Raw genomic sequence first — 17,445 nt, 5'->3', positions numbered from 1 at the left:
GAGTTAAAGATCCCTCATGAACATGAACCATGTGCTCAAATGCCTGAGGAAACTGCATTGCATCCAAATCCTCTGTGAAACGTTCAGTGGTAACTGTGCTGTATTACGTAACAATAACTTCAAAAACAAGGACAGCTGTATACCTATACAAGCCAAACAGCGACACACTACAAATTGAGAGTAAAGCTGTAAGTCATTGAATGAGAGGGTTAGTAGAAATGTCGATACAATATCTGTTGAGTAATAGGAAACGGAGAGTAATGATCAATGGATATTTTTCGGGCTGTTCGTGACTGACAGCTAATTTGCAATGGCTGCAAGCAATTAGAAAGATAAATGGCACATTGGCCTTAATTGCTGGGGTACAAGAGAAAAGACATCTTGCTGCAATTTGCATAGAGTCTTGGTGAGACCAGACCTGAAGTATTCTGTACAGTTTTGGTTTCCTCTCCTAAGTAAGGATACATTTGCCATAGAGGGCAGTCAATGGAGGTTCACCAGTCTGATTTCTTGCAATAGTAGAATTGTCAAACGAGGAAAGATTGAGGAGACTAGGCCTCTATTGTCTGGAGTTTAGGGGTAGTCATTTGTTGGCACAGATCTTGAGTATTGCTGAAAAATAGGTGCATTTGTCTAAGCTTTTCATTGCACAATCATGAGGATCATCAAATTGTCTTGATGAGTGCAAAATGAACAGCTTCAACATATGGGTCTTTTTCTTCAGCAATGCTGGAGTTGAATGAGACACCATATCATTCAAGCAGACAACACTCTTTTGGAGTTCAACAGGGTGCAGCAGGAAGTATGGCTGAGGGAGCCTAGAACGGGGGATAGTCTCAAATAAGGGACAGGCCACTTAGGACTGAGATAAGGAGGAATTTCTTTACTTGGAAAGTGGTGAATCCTTGGAATTCTGTATGTTGGCGTGCTCGCTCAGTTTCTTCATGGCAGAGCTTGATAGATTTTGACGTCTTAAAGGCACATAGGGTATTGGAGAGCATGGGAAAATGGAGTTGAGGTGGAGGGCCAGCAAAGGTCTAGTTCAATGGCAGATGGTTCTCAATGGGCCAAATGGCCTATTCCTGATCCTATTTCATTATGTTCCCAAAATTGGTGAATGTACTCACACCAAAGACTTCATCCTAATCTGGATGACAAGGGCTAAAATGGTTAAATCATTTGAAGGGAATAAATCCTCAAATAAGACAACGGCCAAAAACAATCTCCAATATCTTATCTTTTCTCTATTCGATTTAAGCAACTTACTGTGGAACAAACATTAAATCACGTTACAGACCCTCCGAAACTGTTACTTTTCAAAAATAAAACTCATCTGCCTCAAGTCCATCTGTAACCAAATAAAGTTCTAAACAAGTGACTCAGAAGAAATCAAAACCTCATATCAAGGAGCAAAATATTGCAGATGCTGGAAATATGAACAAACAGAAAACCCTGGAGGTACTCAGCAGGTCATGCAGCATCAGTGGAGAGGAATACAGTTAGCCAAATATTTAAAGTGAGACCAAGAACACACCACCCAGCAAGGGTCAGGCTCCTTGCTCCGAGCTGTGTACCACTTTAAATGAAAGTTACAGAATTGACCAGGAGGGAAGTTTGGCAACTGGTTAGAAGTGGTACCTTATTGGTTAAAACAAGTAGCTCCTTTGGAGGTCACAAGCTGGAAGATGCAGGACAGAGTCAAACAAGTTCAAGGTACAATGCTGGACCCAGCAACAACTGTCCCATCAAACTTTTGTTTTAACACACAAAATTTCACATCCTGAAATGAGCCCAACAGCCAGACACTGATGTCCACCTGACTTCTCAGACTCATCGAAATAAAGATAGGAAATGACATTCCTAACTGCACATACTTCTTCACAAGCTCCTTAAGGACTCTTAATATTTAGGTGAAACAGGTGAGTGTTGAAAAGTTCAAGAAGGAAGAACATGTGGTAGGCTGAAAGAGGGGAGACCAGAACTGACATAAGAACTCATGTTCTGAGCCAAATGGAGTTATAATGTGACAGGAAATGAAAGATATTTACAGAGCAACTGTCAATGGCAGACTTATGAATTGTTGCCGTCCAAAAGGAAATTTTAAAATGGCTGGATTTCAGAGTTCTGAAGAACTGTCATATCAGACTGGAAATGTCAACTCTCTTTCCATCTCTTCAGCAAAACAAAAACAGAGGCAAGCTTTTGTTGTTAATCCATCGGATAAAGTGAATTTTCTATCCACCACTGGAACCAAGACATCAAAAGACTATTATGGTGTGTTTAGCAGGCCACGAGCAATTACTGACACTGGCTCTTGATCAGCACTACTTTTAAACGAAGAACATTATTTATATTGTGGTTAATGCATTTACATTAGAAACCCAATACCTGAAGTAGTTTTGTGATACAGCTGTAACTACTGCTGCCGGAGAGCAGCTTCGACTAAAAAGGACAACACTCCTCCCGCTGTCATTTCACGTGTGTGCAATTTACGCCGATATTTTTGATTGTTTCCATTCCAGCCTCTAGTTTCTCAATGTTGAGGAGGTAAAACTAAGCTGCTGCCAATGGCAGACTGTTGAGCTTTTTGCACGAGGCCAGCTAACCCTTTTTTCCACTGTCTCTACAGGAACCATTGACTTTGGAAGGTTGAGGGGTAGGTTACTGCCATCTGGATGGCTGTCAGCAACATAGGCAGATTAACTCATCAGTCACATTTCAACAACATAGAGTGCATTCCAAGGGCAGGGACATGGGATTCAAAAGCTCTCTGATTCATCTACTTTCAATTAAACCTTTCTTTTCCCAGAGTTTGTTAAACTCAATAATTCGTAGACATTGTGCTGTTGTTCACAACAGTTCAACACTGCTTTACATTGCCAGTGTCGGGAGTATAATATCCAACACTGCAAAGGTTTACCTCAGAGCACAGCCTCACTGCACAGAAACGCGGCTTTGGTCCAAGGTTGTTCAGACCTAGTCCTTTATGGTTCCATACAGAGTGCCGCCTTGCAAACCACTCTTTAAAATTCTGAGGTTTGCTGTTTGAGCCAATGAGCAGCAGAGGTAATTAAAAGACCTTGCACAGCAAGCTTAATTTTAAAAGCATTTGTTAACTTCTGCCAGCACCGCACATTGGTGGATTGGGGAAAATGTCTATCCATTATAAACATGTCTCCTTGTGACGTGCTGGCTGACCAGTTACTCATAGTTTTGGCAATATTACACTCTTCAAAGTCAGTAAGAAATGAAGTGCTGAGCCATACCTAGGCAGTCACATACGGCAACGTCAAAGGTTTTACTCAGTGATCTCAGCAAACGACACATTACATGTAGCTTTCTCATCTTTGCTCTGGGTGCTTTCTGGAGGGCTTGCCTGAAGTGGGATTGAAAAGGTCCGGCTCTGTTTACTCGATTTTGTGAACCTCTTCAGTTCATTCGCAAAAGAGAGGCCTTTCTTCTTCTCCTGTGCAGCCTGCCAAAACATTCCAGAATTTATCGATCATAGAAAGCAACAGAGAGCAGTATGAGGAAGGAATTAGTCATGTAAATATACAATGTAACATCTGGAGAAGGTCAGCTGCTGGATTATTTAAATTAAAGTGGAGCAGAATTCTTTTCAGCATTTTTGGCATAAAAACAAAGAAACAATAGTTATCCGGGCTGCTGGTAAAATTTCGGAATCATCTTATAAGTTATGGGATTTAACATATTGGCAGTTTATTGAGAAAATATTATACATCATGCTGAACGCATGCAAACCCTCTCCATTTTGTCATATATACAGCAGAGTATAATCTTTCTGTATATTCTGGAACACAAAACCTCATGTAAAAGTGTTCTGGTTTTCTTTACTATACTTTCATTCCTTTGCCGTTATTAATATCCGGGGCCAGTTTGCACTTCCTCGCGAGTTGCCCAGATCCTTAATTACCTGGACACTGCCACAGTTAAAACTCAACAGCAAATCAGACATATTTTCTAATCTGTTCTTAGGATTTGGCTGATGCTGGCAAGACTAATTTTATTGTACATTCCTAGAAATCATTGTCAGACCTTCTTGAACGGATGTATCCCTTGTACTGACCATGCTCCCACAATAATACACACCACCAAGAAGCAGGAGTAGGCCATTCAGCCCCTCAAACCTGCTCTGCAATTTAATGAGAACACAGTTGGTCTGATTGAGACCTCTAATGCACATTTCCATCCACCCTGAGTACCTTTCACCCCATTGTTTGCCAAGAATATATTCACTTCTGCCTTAAGAACACTCAAAGGCTCAGCGTCCACTGATTTTTCAGGGCAAGCGTTTCAAAGAATCTTGACTCTCTGTGAGAAAAAGATTCACCTCACGTTTATCTGAAATGGGTGACCCCTGAGTTTTAAACACGGTCCCCAAGTCGTGCATTCTCCCATTGATGTAAATATCCTCTACACATCGATCCACTCACAATCCCTCAGGATCTAGTACTGTTTCAATCAAATTGCCTCTGACTTGTCTAAGTTCGGCAGATACAAGCTTAGCCTGTTAAACCTTTCCTCATAAAACAACCCATTCATTCCAGGTACTGGTCTGGTAAACCTTCTCTGAACTGTTTCTAATTATATCTTTCCTTAAACAAGGCAAGATCAGTACGGTACACAGTATTCCAGACATGGTCTTACCAGTTTCCTGTATAAATGAAACATAACCTTTCTTTTATTCACTTGTGGGACATGGGCAATAATGAAGGAACAGCTATTTTTCCTAGTCAGGATGGTGAGCAGTTTGGAGGGGAACTTGCAGGTAGTGATGTTCTCATGTATCTGCTGCCCTCTTCCTTCTAGATGGCAGTGGTCGTAGGTTTGGAAGCTTCTGCCTGAGGATCTTTGGTGAATTTTTGCAGCGCATCTTGCAGATAGTACAGACTGCTGCTACTGCTACTGTCAGTGGTGGAGGGAGTGAATGCTTGTGGATATAGTGCCAATCAAGCGGGCTGCTTTGTCCTGGACGGTGTCAAGCTTCTTGAGTGTTGTTGGGGCTGCTCTCATCCAGGCAAGTGGGGAGTATTCCATCACACTCCTGCCTTGTGCCTTGTAGATGGTGGACAGGCTTTGGGGAGTTGCAAAGTGAGTTAATCGCCACAGGATTCCTATCCTCTGACCTGTTCTTGAAGCCACAGTGTTTATGTGGTAAGTCCAGTTGAGTCTCTGGTCAATGGAAACTCCCAAGATGTTGATAGTAGGGAATTCATTGATGGTTGCAAACTGAATGTCAAGGGGCGGTAGTTAGATTGTCTCTTATTGCTGATGGGCGTGGCCTGGTATTTGTGTGATGCAAATCGCACTTGTTACTTGCCAGCCCAAGACTGGGTATTGTCCAAATCTTGTTGCATGTGAACATGGACTGCTTCAGCATCTGAGGAGACGCAAATGGTGCTGAACATTGTGCAATCATCAGCGAACATCCCCACTTCTGACCTTATGATGGAGGCAAGGTCATTGATGAAGCAGCTGAAGATGGTTGGGTCTAGGACACTAGCCTGAGGAACTCCTGCAGAGATGTGTTGGAGCTGAGATGACTGACCTGCAACAACCACAACCATCTTCCTTTGAGCCAGGTATGACTCCAACCAGCACAGAACTTGCCCCTGATATCCATTGATTCCTGTTTTGCTAGGGTTCCTTGCTGCCACACTTGGTCAAATGCAGCTTTGATGTCAAGGGCTGTCACTCTCACCTCACTCTGGAATTCTGGTCTTTTGTCCATGTTTGAACCAAGACTGTAATGAGGTCAGGAGTTTAAAGGCCCTGGTGAAACCCAAATTGGACATTACGGACTAGATTAATGCTGAGCAGGTGCTGCTTTGGTAGCACTTTTGATGACATCTTTCATCATTTTATTGATGATTGACAATCGACTGATGGGGCAGTAATTGGCCAGGTTGGATTTGTGCTGCTTTTTACATACAGGACAAAGCTACACAATTTTCCACATCGTTGGGTCGATACCAGGGTTGCAACTGTACTGGAACAGCTTGGCTTTGGTGAGATGTTATCGGGATAACATCCCATTGATTTCTATACTTCTATAAATTAATGTCCTTTATCTTCCTACACATCGGTATGCAGACACTGCCTTAAGCTTCCTGTCTGAATAGAATTAGAGTTAAACTGTGCAAATCTTTATCTTCCTGCACGGTGGTATGTGGAAACTGCCTCAAATAAGTGAGGAGTATTTGTAAAGGTGTGAGACTTCTGAAGTATGGAACTTCTGTTTCTGACAAAGGGGCCAGGGCACTGACTTTGTTCCAGCCAGACACATCAGCAACTTGAAATTAAATTCTGTCACGCTGACAACTTGAAATCGCCTCCTGCCATTAGCAGTCACTTCACAAACGATCGATACTATATCCTGGTCTTTTATGTTCCTGATGTAATAATTGTTTTGTATCCTGTCTTTGTCTGTTGTAGTAATTGTTTCATTTATCATGTCATTGTGAGATGTGAAATTGTTTTATGTATTATGCACTTAGTAAAGTATAAAAAGCGGGGACTGTCCGCTGCTCGGGAAGAATTGCTTACAAGACTCTGCACTCTGTGCCGGGTTGAGTACAGTGATTCTCCACAGCTTGTACTTGCGTTGTAATAAAAGGATTTGTGTTTTTCTAAACAGGTCAGTGTCTTATTATTGCATCAAGTCCGTGAGGGTCTCCTAAAACGAACATGACAAGGGGAGCAGCGAGTTCTCCAGCACAAGTCTTCAGTACTATTGCCAGTATGTTGTCAGGGCCCACAGCCTTTGTAGCATTCAGTAACTTCAACCATTTCTTGATATCACGTGGAGTGAACTAAATTGGCTGAAGACTGGTATCTGTGATGCTGGGGATCACTGGAGGAGGCAGAAATGGATCATCCACTCAGTACTTCTGGCTGAAGATATCTGCGCATGTTTCTTCCTTGTCTTTTGCATTGATATACTATGCTGTCCCATTACTGAGGATGGGAATATTTGTGGAGCCTCCTTCTCCAGTGAGTTGTTTAATTGTCCACCATCATTACCAACTGGATGCGACAGGACTGCAGAGATTAGATCTGATCCAATGGCATCACTTTAACTCTATCACTTGGTGTTAATGCCATTTAGCATGCAAGTAATCCCATTTGGTAACTTCACCAGGTTGATACGTCATCTTCAGGTATGCCTGGTACTGCTCCTGGCATGCCCTCCTGCACTCTCCATTGAACTAAGGTTAATCCCCTGGTTTGAGTGGGAGATATGCCAGGCCATGAGGTTGCAAACTGTGCTGGAGTACAATTCTGCTGCTGTTGATGATCCACAGTGCCTCAAGGATTCCATCTTGACTTGCTAGATCCATTCACAGTCTGGCCCATTTAGTACAGTGATAGTGGCACTCAACATGATGGAGGGTATTCTCAACGTGAAGGCAGAACTTTGTCTCCACAAGGACTGTGAGATGGTTACTCTTACCGATACTGTCAAAGACAAATGCATCTACAGCTGGCAGACTGGTAAGGATGAGGCCAAGTTTGTTTTTCCCTCATCATCTGCCGCAGACCCAGTCTAGCAGCTACGTCGTTTAAGGCTCGATCAACTCAATCAGTGCTGCTGCCGAGTCACTCTTGGTGGTGGACATTGAAATCCACCCCACCCCCACCCCCGACTGAGTACATTTTGAACCATTGCCATCCTCGGTGCTTCCCCCAGATGTTGTTCAATGTGAAGGACTACTGATTTATCAGCTGAGGGAGGACGGTACGTGGCAACCAGCAGATTTCTTTGGCCATATTTAATCTGAAGGCACAGGACTTCATGGGGTCCGGAGTCAATGCTGAGTACTCCCTGGGCAACTCCATCCCAATTGTACACTACTATGCTGCCACCTCTGCTAAGTCTGTCTTGTCGATGGGACAGGACATATCCAGGGTGATGGTGAAACGTATGATTCCATAAATATAACTATGTACGTCTGACTAATCTGTGAGACAGCACCATCCCCCAGATGTTTTTAAGGAGGACTTTGCGGGGTCGACATGTCTGTTTCTGCTGTTGTCTTTTCTGGTGCCTAGTTCAATGATTGTGCTCCGTCTGGTTTCATTTCTTTGTTTAGACTTCATAGCTTTTTAAAATTTATTCAAGGGATGTCGGTGTCACTAGCTGGACCAGCACTTATTGCCCATTTCTAACTCCCCAGAGGTCAATTAAGAGTCAGCCACATTGCTGTGGGTCTGACTAGGTAAGGGTGGCAGATTTCCTTCCCCAAATCTCATTAGAGAGCCAGATGGGTTTTTCTGACAATCGACAATGGTCATCAGTAGATTCCAGATGCTTTTAAAAAACTGAATTCAAATTTAACCATCTGCCGTGGCAGGATTCGAGCCTGGGTTTCTGGGACATTAGTCGAGTTTATGGATTAATAACGTAGCAATAATAGCACTCTATTATCCTTTTCTTTTTAGTTTTTGTGTTAATTTTTCATGATGTTGGGTTGGGATTCTATGGTACTAATTCAACAACAAAGAACGAACAGCATCATATTGATTAAACTGAGCAAGTTAATACAGTACAGGGAGAACGCACTGTAAACTATATAGTGATATACTATAAGCCTAAACATTTGGTGAATGTTATTGAAACGAATGTGTGTGTATAGTATGAAATGATAGTTAGACTTAGTCACAGTTCTTCAATGCTTTGAAACATGTATGCAGGCAAAGTGCCAGTTGTGTTTGTGACAGCACCTATCACCAAGTCTAAAGATTGTTCTTCGAACCTCACTCTGCAGCTCTGAACTGAGTCCAAGCCTGCACTTCAGTACAGTCCTGCTCTATACTCTTACTTCACCTGCTTTCTGGGTCAGCCATAAAAGATCCTAAAACCCTATCGAAAAGAGGAGGGAAGGAGTTCTCTCATCTTCCTGGCCAACATTTATCTCTCAATAAAGGCCTAAAACATTACCTTATTTAGCTTGCTGGTTAGTTATTTATTGCACTATTGTTTTCAATGGGAACTTGCTGTGCACATATTGCTTGTTGCATTTCTTACATTACAGCAACGGCTATGTTTTGAAAGGATTTCATTGGTTGCGATATAATAACCTTTTTGGTATCAAGTGTTGATGCCTGCTTACCTGAACTTGCTCTTTGAGCTTGAGGATGAATTTTCCTGCTCCTTTCCACCTGCTCTGAGCTACAAACACACTCTCATTCTCAGAAAGGATTCGAAGAGCAGGTTTTGCCATTGACGATTTCTTGTTTAATGGCTCTTTAGTGACTTCCTCAACAAGGACATAATCATTGGGATTTGGGTTGCTCAGGATGCTGTAAGAATACTTGGCTTTACTTAATGCCTGTGGAGTAATCAAACCAATTTATGGTAATTCACAGTGCCATTAACACTGAATAAATGTTCCATGTTGTTGGCATGCTTAAACTTAAACAGATTTCACTTCACTTTCCAGTCCATACTGACCTACCGTACGTGCCCTTGAACAAAGCCAACCCATGCTCACATGACAATTATATTTGACAAGGTAATGGTAGTTATACTTCAAATTTTATGCGCTGACTAATAGAACTGAATTAATGAATGAATGTAACTTTGGCACACTCTAGGTGGCAATCCCAGCACTTTTATCTTTAAAGAGTAACACTATCGTCTTCACTTGTTAGAGCCATGCTATTTACTCATTTATCGGCATTCAACATATTTAATATTAGATTCTGCAGGCAATCTACCCATGAGAAATACATATTACCCTTGGAATCAACGGTAATGTTACTGAGCAACGAAGCCTGAAGACCGGGCTGATGTTTTTGCAACATGGCTTTAGCACAACGTGGTAAAAGAAGAATCCACTAAATTCTGGAATTAAAAACTAGCCTCATGGAGATCCTCGAACCACTGTCGAATGGGTATAATTTGACAAACCTGTAATATAATATCCTGGGCTGTGCTGAACTTTGAAGCTCTGATGACAGTCCGTGGCTGCTCTGGGGAGACATCATGCACCTGAACCAAGAAACTGTCAGCTTCTGTTGGAAGGTTATTGCAGCTCAAATCGTCACGTTCTTCATACATGGTGTTCCTTTGGTTCAGCTCCTGCAACAGATGCTGGTTGTCAGCAGGCATTCTGATGCACATTGTTACCCCACAGATTGTGGATCACCCACAAAGGCAGCTTCTCTCAGTTTTGATATGCAGGAGGGAAGATCCCACCAATCCACATTCTATCCAAGCCAAAGCCGCTTTCCAAAGTGACTCTCATCGGAAATGTCCTCAACTAGCTTCCAATGTGTTTTTTTTTTAATACCTCTGACATTCAGGTTTATTTCATTCCGAGCCTTGTTGCTGCGTCTGTCTGTGTGTGTGTCAGTATGTGTGTGCATGCCTGTATGTGTGTGCACGCCTGTGTAAACTCTTACATCTCTGGGCAATTCAATTGGATTTTAAGGTGGAGGGTGATGGCCAATGCCTGGATCATTTCTGGATCCTGACCCTCCCATCTGGTTTTAACATGTACAGCCCCATTTAGCCAAGAAAAGCTTGGCACTCGATTACCAGCAAGTGGAGTGGCTGTGAAGCAGGAACTGGATCCGCGATGCGATACCTAATGACAAACAGCAGTCACGGTAGGAGTTGCCCAATGCCTTGTAGACTGGAGCAGGTAACAGATCAGACAGACAGTGTGTTGGTTGAACATGAAGTTTTAAATTCTTCTGTCTCAAGGTGACTCATTCTGAAATGACGACCCCCAACTAAATTTCTCGCCAGTGACCATCTGTTACTGGGATTGAAGGAGTGAAAAGCAGCTGGAATCAGGCCAGATTTTCAAGGGGTCACCGTTCATGGACCCGCAGAGGAGTTATGAACCCTATGCATAAAGGAACCTTTTCATTGGGTATCAGCCAATATACTTGTCCAATCCTCCACGTCCTGTCATACCCTCCATATTAATCTATAGCATTTTTATATCAGTATATACACTGTTTCTCAATAATTCTGAATATTTCTGAAGAAGAGTCCAGACCCAAAATATCAACCTTCCTGCTCCTCTGATGCTGCGTGGCTTGTTGTGTTCCTCCAGCTCCACACTGTGCTATCTCTGACTCCAGCATCGGCAGTTCCCACTATCCCTATACATTGTATCAGACCACTAAAGCTGATTGTAATACTTACATGGAAAAGCTTTATAAACGTAACTCATTTATTTCTAACTTTTTTTAAAAACAGATCTGTTCTTATTATAGCCCTATAAAAGTGCTGACCTTTAAACTATCAACAGCAGAACCTACACGTACTTGACAAATCTTTATCTTGTTGTTTAAGTAAATACCGTGCAATTGACAATACGGAAACACAAAGAAAGGGACAGCAATCAAGCAATGCTTCCTTTTGGATGCAGATTTCAGGCAACAAATGGATACCCAGGCTGTCAGCCATAAATACATAATACACACCCCATTTCAGCAACTCCTGTGGCTACCTTCAAATTGTTTCCAGGTTGATAGATTAGCTCCAGTGAGTATCCTCACCAAACCCCTATCTTCCAAAATGAACAACCACCCCTCTACAGACACATTCTTCCATGCAAACCTGGGAAATTACTGAAGTCCCACTACCAGTCACTAAAATCCAGCCCCACGCGTCAGGGAGAGATATGTGTATTTTGGTTCCAGGAAGAGCCAAGCCTTTCTTTATAATGAAATAATATTCGAATGAACTGACGAACTTGTACAGGTATTTCTGCTATAATGCATTTTTCATTAATGCAAATTGGCTGTAATGTGATTGATGAATAGTGGACACTGTTTGGATAATGCCGACTTTCTGCTGTACAGGAACAGCAATTTTCTGTAGCAATTTCCTAGAGCACAAGGTCACACAAGAACGCATCTATCATTTTACAGGAGAACTACCCGTATTGTGTTTTTATCCAGGGTTTCTAAATAGATCAATAGCATTAGATGCACAGTGATATTAAACTGGTAAATGCCGCTTATAGGTATGAATGGATATTCAAAGTTATCCGAATGGGCAGAACAAAACCACAAGTAGATATCTGTGAATGCAAAAAGGAGGAATTTGTTGGTGGCAGTGTCCCCCTAGTTAGTTCAGGGTGTTACAAGGGTAGACAAAAGAAAAACAGAATAATTAACATCATGTTTCATAAAACACAGTGATGGTGAGAGAAAGAGAAATCATTTAAGAAAAATTGAAATACCTCCTCTTTGCTTTTGAAGACAATTTTTCCGACGAGTCCTTCCTCTGGGAACCAACACTGTGGAATTTTCAGGATCTCTTCCTCTGGACTAATGACCCTCTGGAGTGGCTGTTTCTTACACTCATTCTTGTCTTTGGAAAGAGAGTTTTTCTCTTCCACAAGGAAGTAGTCGGCAGTGTCTGCCTCAGAGCCACCCAAAATGCCTACAATCTGGACGGATCAATTAAAGTAATTGAATTCCCTTAAGAAAAATGGCTTTGAATAACAATAAAAAAGTCCTTAATCCAGTTTTGATCTGCAAGTGAATACTGTTAGAAACCAATGTTCAGTTTAGCTAGTTTCCTGTTTATCTGCCCTTTAGGGTGCTAATCATTCATTATGTTCAAATCTTGTTAGGCTGTCTTTGGTGCTCCAGGTATAATTGTCAATTTGTTCCCAATTGGCTTCAGGTCTGAGCTTACACAGGACAAATCTATACAGACAGACAGTTAAAGGGAAAAGAACCATGGCTCAAAAGTTCACAGAAAACAGCTCCTCCATGTTACTATAACGGTTCCAGTTTCTAAAAACATTTGGGAAAATTACACTGGTTGTATTCTGTTTAACACACCAAGTTTTTGGCCCCTTGACTTGTTGGATCAATTCCATTGGTTTCCTTTTTTCCCATGGGGTTATTTCGAACACAGCTTTGCATCTGCTAGTGTTTTACAATAAAAACTCAAAACATGTTCCCTTAGTTATCACTCTTTTAGATTTGTCCAGTATTCTCCAAAATACCGGTGTCCCAGTAGATGCAATTTTTGTACATTTGAGGAATTCAGCATCAAATTGCTTGTGACTCTGTCCCATTTGGCATTTTATAAATCAGATCCACAGCAACTATATATTGCATCTCATGTTTAACTGATAACTGCAAATTCTCCTCCGTTTATCTGAATATCTTCCAAGTTTCAAGGTATTACCTAGGTGGGGCTGAAAATGAATGGTAGGTTACAAATAACGTTGTCCTTTGCTCTTTGAGTTGAGCACCAGCCAGGCTGCTGGGAGACTGACTTGCCTCTCCCTGCCAGCTTTAACCCAACGAGCTTGGTCAAGCACAAAACGCCCACAAACCAGCTTAGTGGTGGACAGTGATCCGAAAACAATGCGGACCCTCTCAGAGACTGCAGCTAAAGTACATTTGGGTCAGAGGAGAGGGGTCTCCGTTCTGTACCTAATCATGTTACTTCTGGCTCAGGAATAATTAGTTAATGATTGCGCTGGATAGCCAGCGTACCCTATTCCCCAACAACAAAATTCCACAAAGCAAACAGACTGTCGGGAAAGACTGGTGGTTAACATAACAGAGAATCCCAAAGTCTTCTAGAAGGTGTATAAATGATAAGATATGAAGGCAGGGGGTGGATGGTGAAAGGGGGCGGGCAAGATTACTGTATGAAAGGTGTACTTTTTTAAAAATAAAACTTATTCAGAGGATGTGGACTTCACCGACTGGATCAACAATTATTGCATATCCTCCACGCTCCTTGAATAGATGGTGATCAGCTGCCTTCTTAAACTGCTGTAATCCATTTGATGTAGGTAGGCCCACAATGCTGGTAGAGAGGGAGATCCATATGCATTTATCAGAAGTAGATGCTGTTGAATGCAGAGCGAAAGAAGAGGTGATTGAGACATTGGAGGGGCCAAAATTTAACAAAGAGGGTGTATTAGTTTGATGGAATGTTCTTACAGCTTATACTTCCCCAGGAATGCATGGAAAGTGGCCCTGCATAAAACACTGATCCAGCCTCAACTGAGGTATTGTGCCCAGTTCTGGGTAACACACTTCAGGAAAGTTGAGACAGCATCAAAGAATGTGTAGAAATTTTGAAGCAGTGTTCAAAATCATGAGGGACAGACTTGATCTGGGAAGGAACCATTCCCATTGGTAGAAGAATCCAGAACCAGGTGATTTCAGATGATTGGCTAAAGGAGCAGTAGTGTTTTGATGAAAAGCTCAATGTGTGACTGGGGTCTGGAATACACTGTCAGAGTGTGTGGTGGAGGCAGACTCACTTGTAGTTCGCGAAACAAATTAGACAACGAACTGCAGAGAAGAATATGACAAGATTACATGGGGAGAGTGGACAGTGGGACCACCAGAAGAAGTGAGCACAGACACGATGGGCCAAATGCTGTGACCATTCAATGATAATGTACTATAACAGAAAAGACCAAAATCCTGCTTTAATTTCAGGATGCTATTTTTGTTTAAATTCCTAAATAGACTGAATAGAACATCTTTTATTGTCACATGTACTCAAGAACAGAAGTACATGGAGAACAGTGAAAAGTTTACAATGCCACCCCAAACGGCACCACCTTCGCTACAGAGTATCAAGGTACAGATCTTAGATACTACATACAGAAACAAAAGGGAAAAAAGAAAAAAAATACTTACAGTTGTTCATATAATAAGTTAGAAAAAAAAGAAAACACAACTAACTACCCAGCAAACCGAGGAAGGCGATTTTCTATCATTAGGTAGAAGCTTTTATTGATTTGCCTTGACTTTTTAGATGAACTAACTAAACAATGACTCACTTTGTATAGTAACTGCCTGGCTGTGGTCTTCTCATTGACAGCAAAAACAGTGAATGGTTCAGGACCCGGCACTCCATGAACTGTCACTTGGTAACTGCCTTCAGATCTGTGGTCCTCGGTGTTAAACAGCTGTTTAGAGAAAATTTACCGTTAGTTTTGTGTTGGCACATTTTAAAATCAAATTGTTCAACAGGATTCTAACTAAAGTCTGTGGAACTCATTCTGATATTACCACTGACGAAGGTAGAAGATTTCCTGTGTTGTTTTCTTCTATCCTTCGGCTGTAAATGAAGAGACTAGATATTTCCAGAGATTCATTATGAGAATTTCTTAGTTGTAGATGTCTGTATCCTGAGAGAAATAAAACATTAACAAAATTCAATACTTTGGGGATTAGATTGAATCTTTGTCATTATATTCTTTTCATCACATTATCTACAACTGGTCCTTTATAATATGAAAAGGGAAGTCAAATAAACTCCTCTTCAAGTCTTTTCTCTCCTCTCATGGATTTTTCTGATATATTGACCATCCTTGGCCTTAAGGTTAGCTACATTAACTTTTTCAGCTCCTTCCATACCTCAAATCTTCAATAGGACAACAGCAACAGATACAAGGGAACACCACCACCTGCACATTGCTTTCCAAAGCAAAAATCATCCTGTCTTGGAATTAGGTTACTGTTCCTGGGTCAAAATCCTGGAAGTTCCTTCCTAAAAGCACTGTGCATGATCCTATCCCCCACTGGCTGCAACAGTTCAATAAAGGTGCCTCACCACCACCTTCTCAAGGGTAATTAGGGATGGACAACAAGTGTTGGCCTCCCTAGCAAAATGCACACGCTATAAATGAATGAACAAAAAGGTAAAGTTACACAGAAACAGTCTGATCCTGTCCTGTCCTCCATTTGCTGTATCTTCTAGCTATTCAGTACTATATCACACTGCTTGCTTTAATCTGATACTTCTTAAGGGGAAGTCTGAAGGAAGCACTCATCAAGAACAGAATGGTTATACCAATCACTGCGATTTGCAGTTCAGCAATGGCACAAACAACTTACTGTAAGGCAGCTTAATGCTTTCTTCACTTGCAGTAGAAGAGCTTTTAGCCAGTTCGAGACAATCATCTGATACAAATTGTACATCACCTAATGGCCTCAGAAGTTTTCTTCAATCTAAATGAGACGCTCAATCAACAAACCATTTTGCACTTTTCCCTATGACAGTAGGACAAGGTCATTAATTTTCCGACTTGAACTTGAACTGTCAGCAGCAGCTGTTACAAAGACTGAAGCTCACTGGCACTTCAGGAGCCTGTATCCATCAAAATGAACAGGATGAACACCTTGAATGGATCGCTCACCTCCCTTATTCAAATTTCCAGCCCCTATAGTATGAATGGATCACAGACACCAGATTTTCCCTTGTTCATTCATACGATGAGGGTGTTACCAGCTAGGCCAGCATTTATTGCTCATCCCTGATTCCACAGATTTCGCGAGCCAGTGCTTCCTTTACCTTGTAATTAACAATTGCGCCATTTCATGCTCTAAATTCAATTTCAAGAGGACACCAAGTGCTGACATCGATAAAAATATATAATTGCAGTGCTCTCTCCTCATAGATAACCATTCAAGATTGGCTGCTTTCATTGGTCATCAGACCTGGGATGTAACTATTTGGTTGCGCTTTTTGGGCTTTAGGCCACAACCAGTTTGCTGCCAGGAAGGACAAACTTGAAAGCAGAATCCAGGGTTAATGCAAAGATTCTTGGCACTGTGGAAGAGCAGAACGATCTTGGGGTTCATGTTCACAGTTCCCTGAAAGGTGCCACCCAGGTGGATAGAGTTGTTAAGAAAGCGTATGGTGTGTTAGCTTTCATTAACAGAGGGATTGAGTTCAAGAGCCATGAAGTTATACTCCAGCTATACAAAAGCGTGGATCAGCCACATCTGGAGTATTGTGTCCAGTTCTGGTCACCTCATTACAGGAAAGATGGGGAAGTGTTGGAAAAGATGCAGAGGAGATTTACCAGGATCTTGCCTGGAATGGAGGGAAAGTCTTACGAGGAAAGGTGGAGAGAGCTAGGGCTTTTCTCTTCAGAATGATGAAGGATGAGAGATGACTTGATAGAGGTGTACATAATGACCAGAGGTATAGATAGAGTGGATAGCCAGAGACTTTTTCCTAGGGTGGAGGTAGCTATTATGAGGGGACATAGTGTTAAAGTGAGTGGAGGTAGATACAGGGGAGACGTCAGAGGTAGGTGCTTTACTCAGAGTGGTAGGGGCGTGGAATGCATTACTGGAAGGGCTAGTGGAGACGGCCTCACTGGGGGCATTAAAGCAGCTATTAGTTAAGCATATGGATGATAGTATAAGGTAGGGGTGGAGGTTAGATAGATCTTAAGCTTAGGATAAAAGTTTGGCACAACATCACGAGCCGAAGGGTCTGTGCTGTGTTGTACTGTTCTTTTTTTTGTCTTATGTTCTACGTTCTAGGTCCCAGCTACATCCATATGGTATTTGACGATTCTATGGCAAGTGGCAATACTGAAGGGATAGTCTTCAGTCATCAGCAGGTACAGCAAACTGAAGCAGAATGAGCTCAGCCTGTGTTTTCCTCACTATTAC

The 17,445-nt window shown here is 41.9% G+C and overlaps 2 protein-coding genes across 5 annotated transcripts in view; one reads left to right on the top strand and one right to left on the bottom strand.

Annotated features, from left to right (window-relative positions):
* plce1 (phospholipase C, epsilon 1) overlaps positions 1–17,445 on the bottom strand; it is a 363,575-nt gene that overhangs the window by 10,357 nt on the left and 335,773 nt on the right. For all 4 annotated transcript variants that reach the window (XM_048551434.2, XM_048551435.2, XM_048551438.2 and 1 more), the window contains 6 exons: positions 15,046–15,164; positions 14,814–14,942; positions 12,228–12,437; positions 9,935–10,105; positions 9,135–9,353; positions 3,267–3,475 (listed from right to left, as the gene is read on the bottom strand). In XM_048551434.2, coding sequence (XP_048407391.1) covers positions 3,299–3,475; positions 9,135–9,353; positions 9,935–10,105; positions 12,228–12,437; positions 14,814–14,942; positions 15,046–15,164 — 1,025 coding nt within the window. In that variant the 3' untranslated portion in view covers positions 3,267–3,298. The remainder of the gene's footprint in view (positions 1–3,266; positions 3,476–9,134; positions 9,354–9,934; positions 10,106–12,227; positions 12,438–14,813; positions 14,943–15,045; positions 15,165–17,445) is intronic.
* noc3l (NOC3-like DNA replication regulator) overlaps positions 1–17,445 on the top strand; it is an 87,806-nt gene that overhangs the window by 58,222 nt on the left and 12,139 nt on the right. The gene's annotated exons all lie outside the window — the stretch shown is intronic.

This window comes from Stegostoma tigrinum, chromosome 20 (genome assembly GCF_030684315.1).
Source record: "Stegostoma tigrinum isolate sSteTig4 chromosome 20, sSteTig4.hap1, whole genome shotgun sequence".
Lineage (NCBI taxonomy): Eukaryota > Metazoa > Chordata > Chondrichthyes > Orectolobiformes > Stegostomatidae > Stegostoma > Stegostoma tigrinum.
Note: the sequence above shows the minus strand (reverse complement) of the source record. Positions and strands in the feature narration are given on the sequence as shown.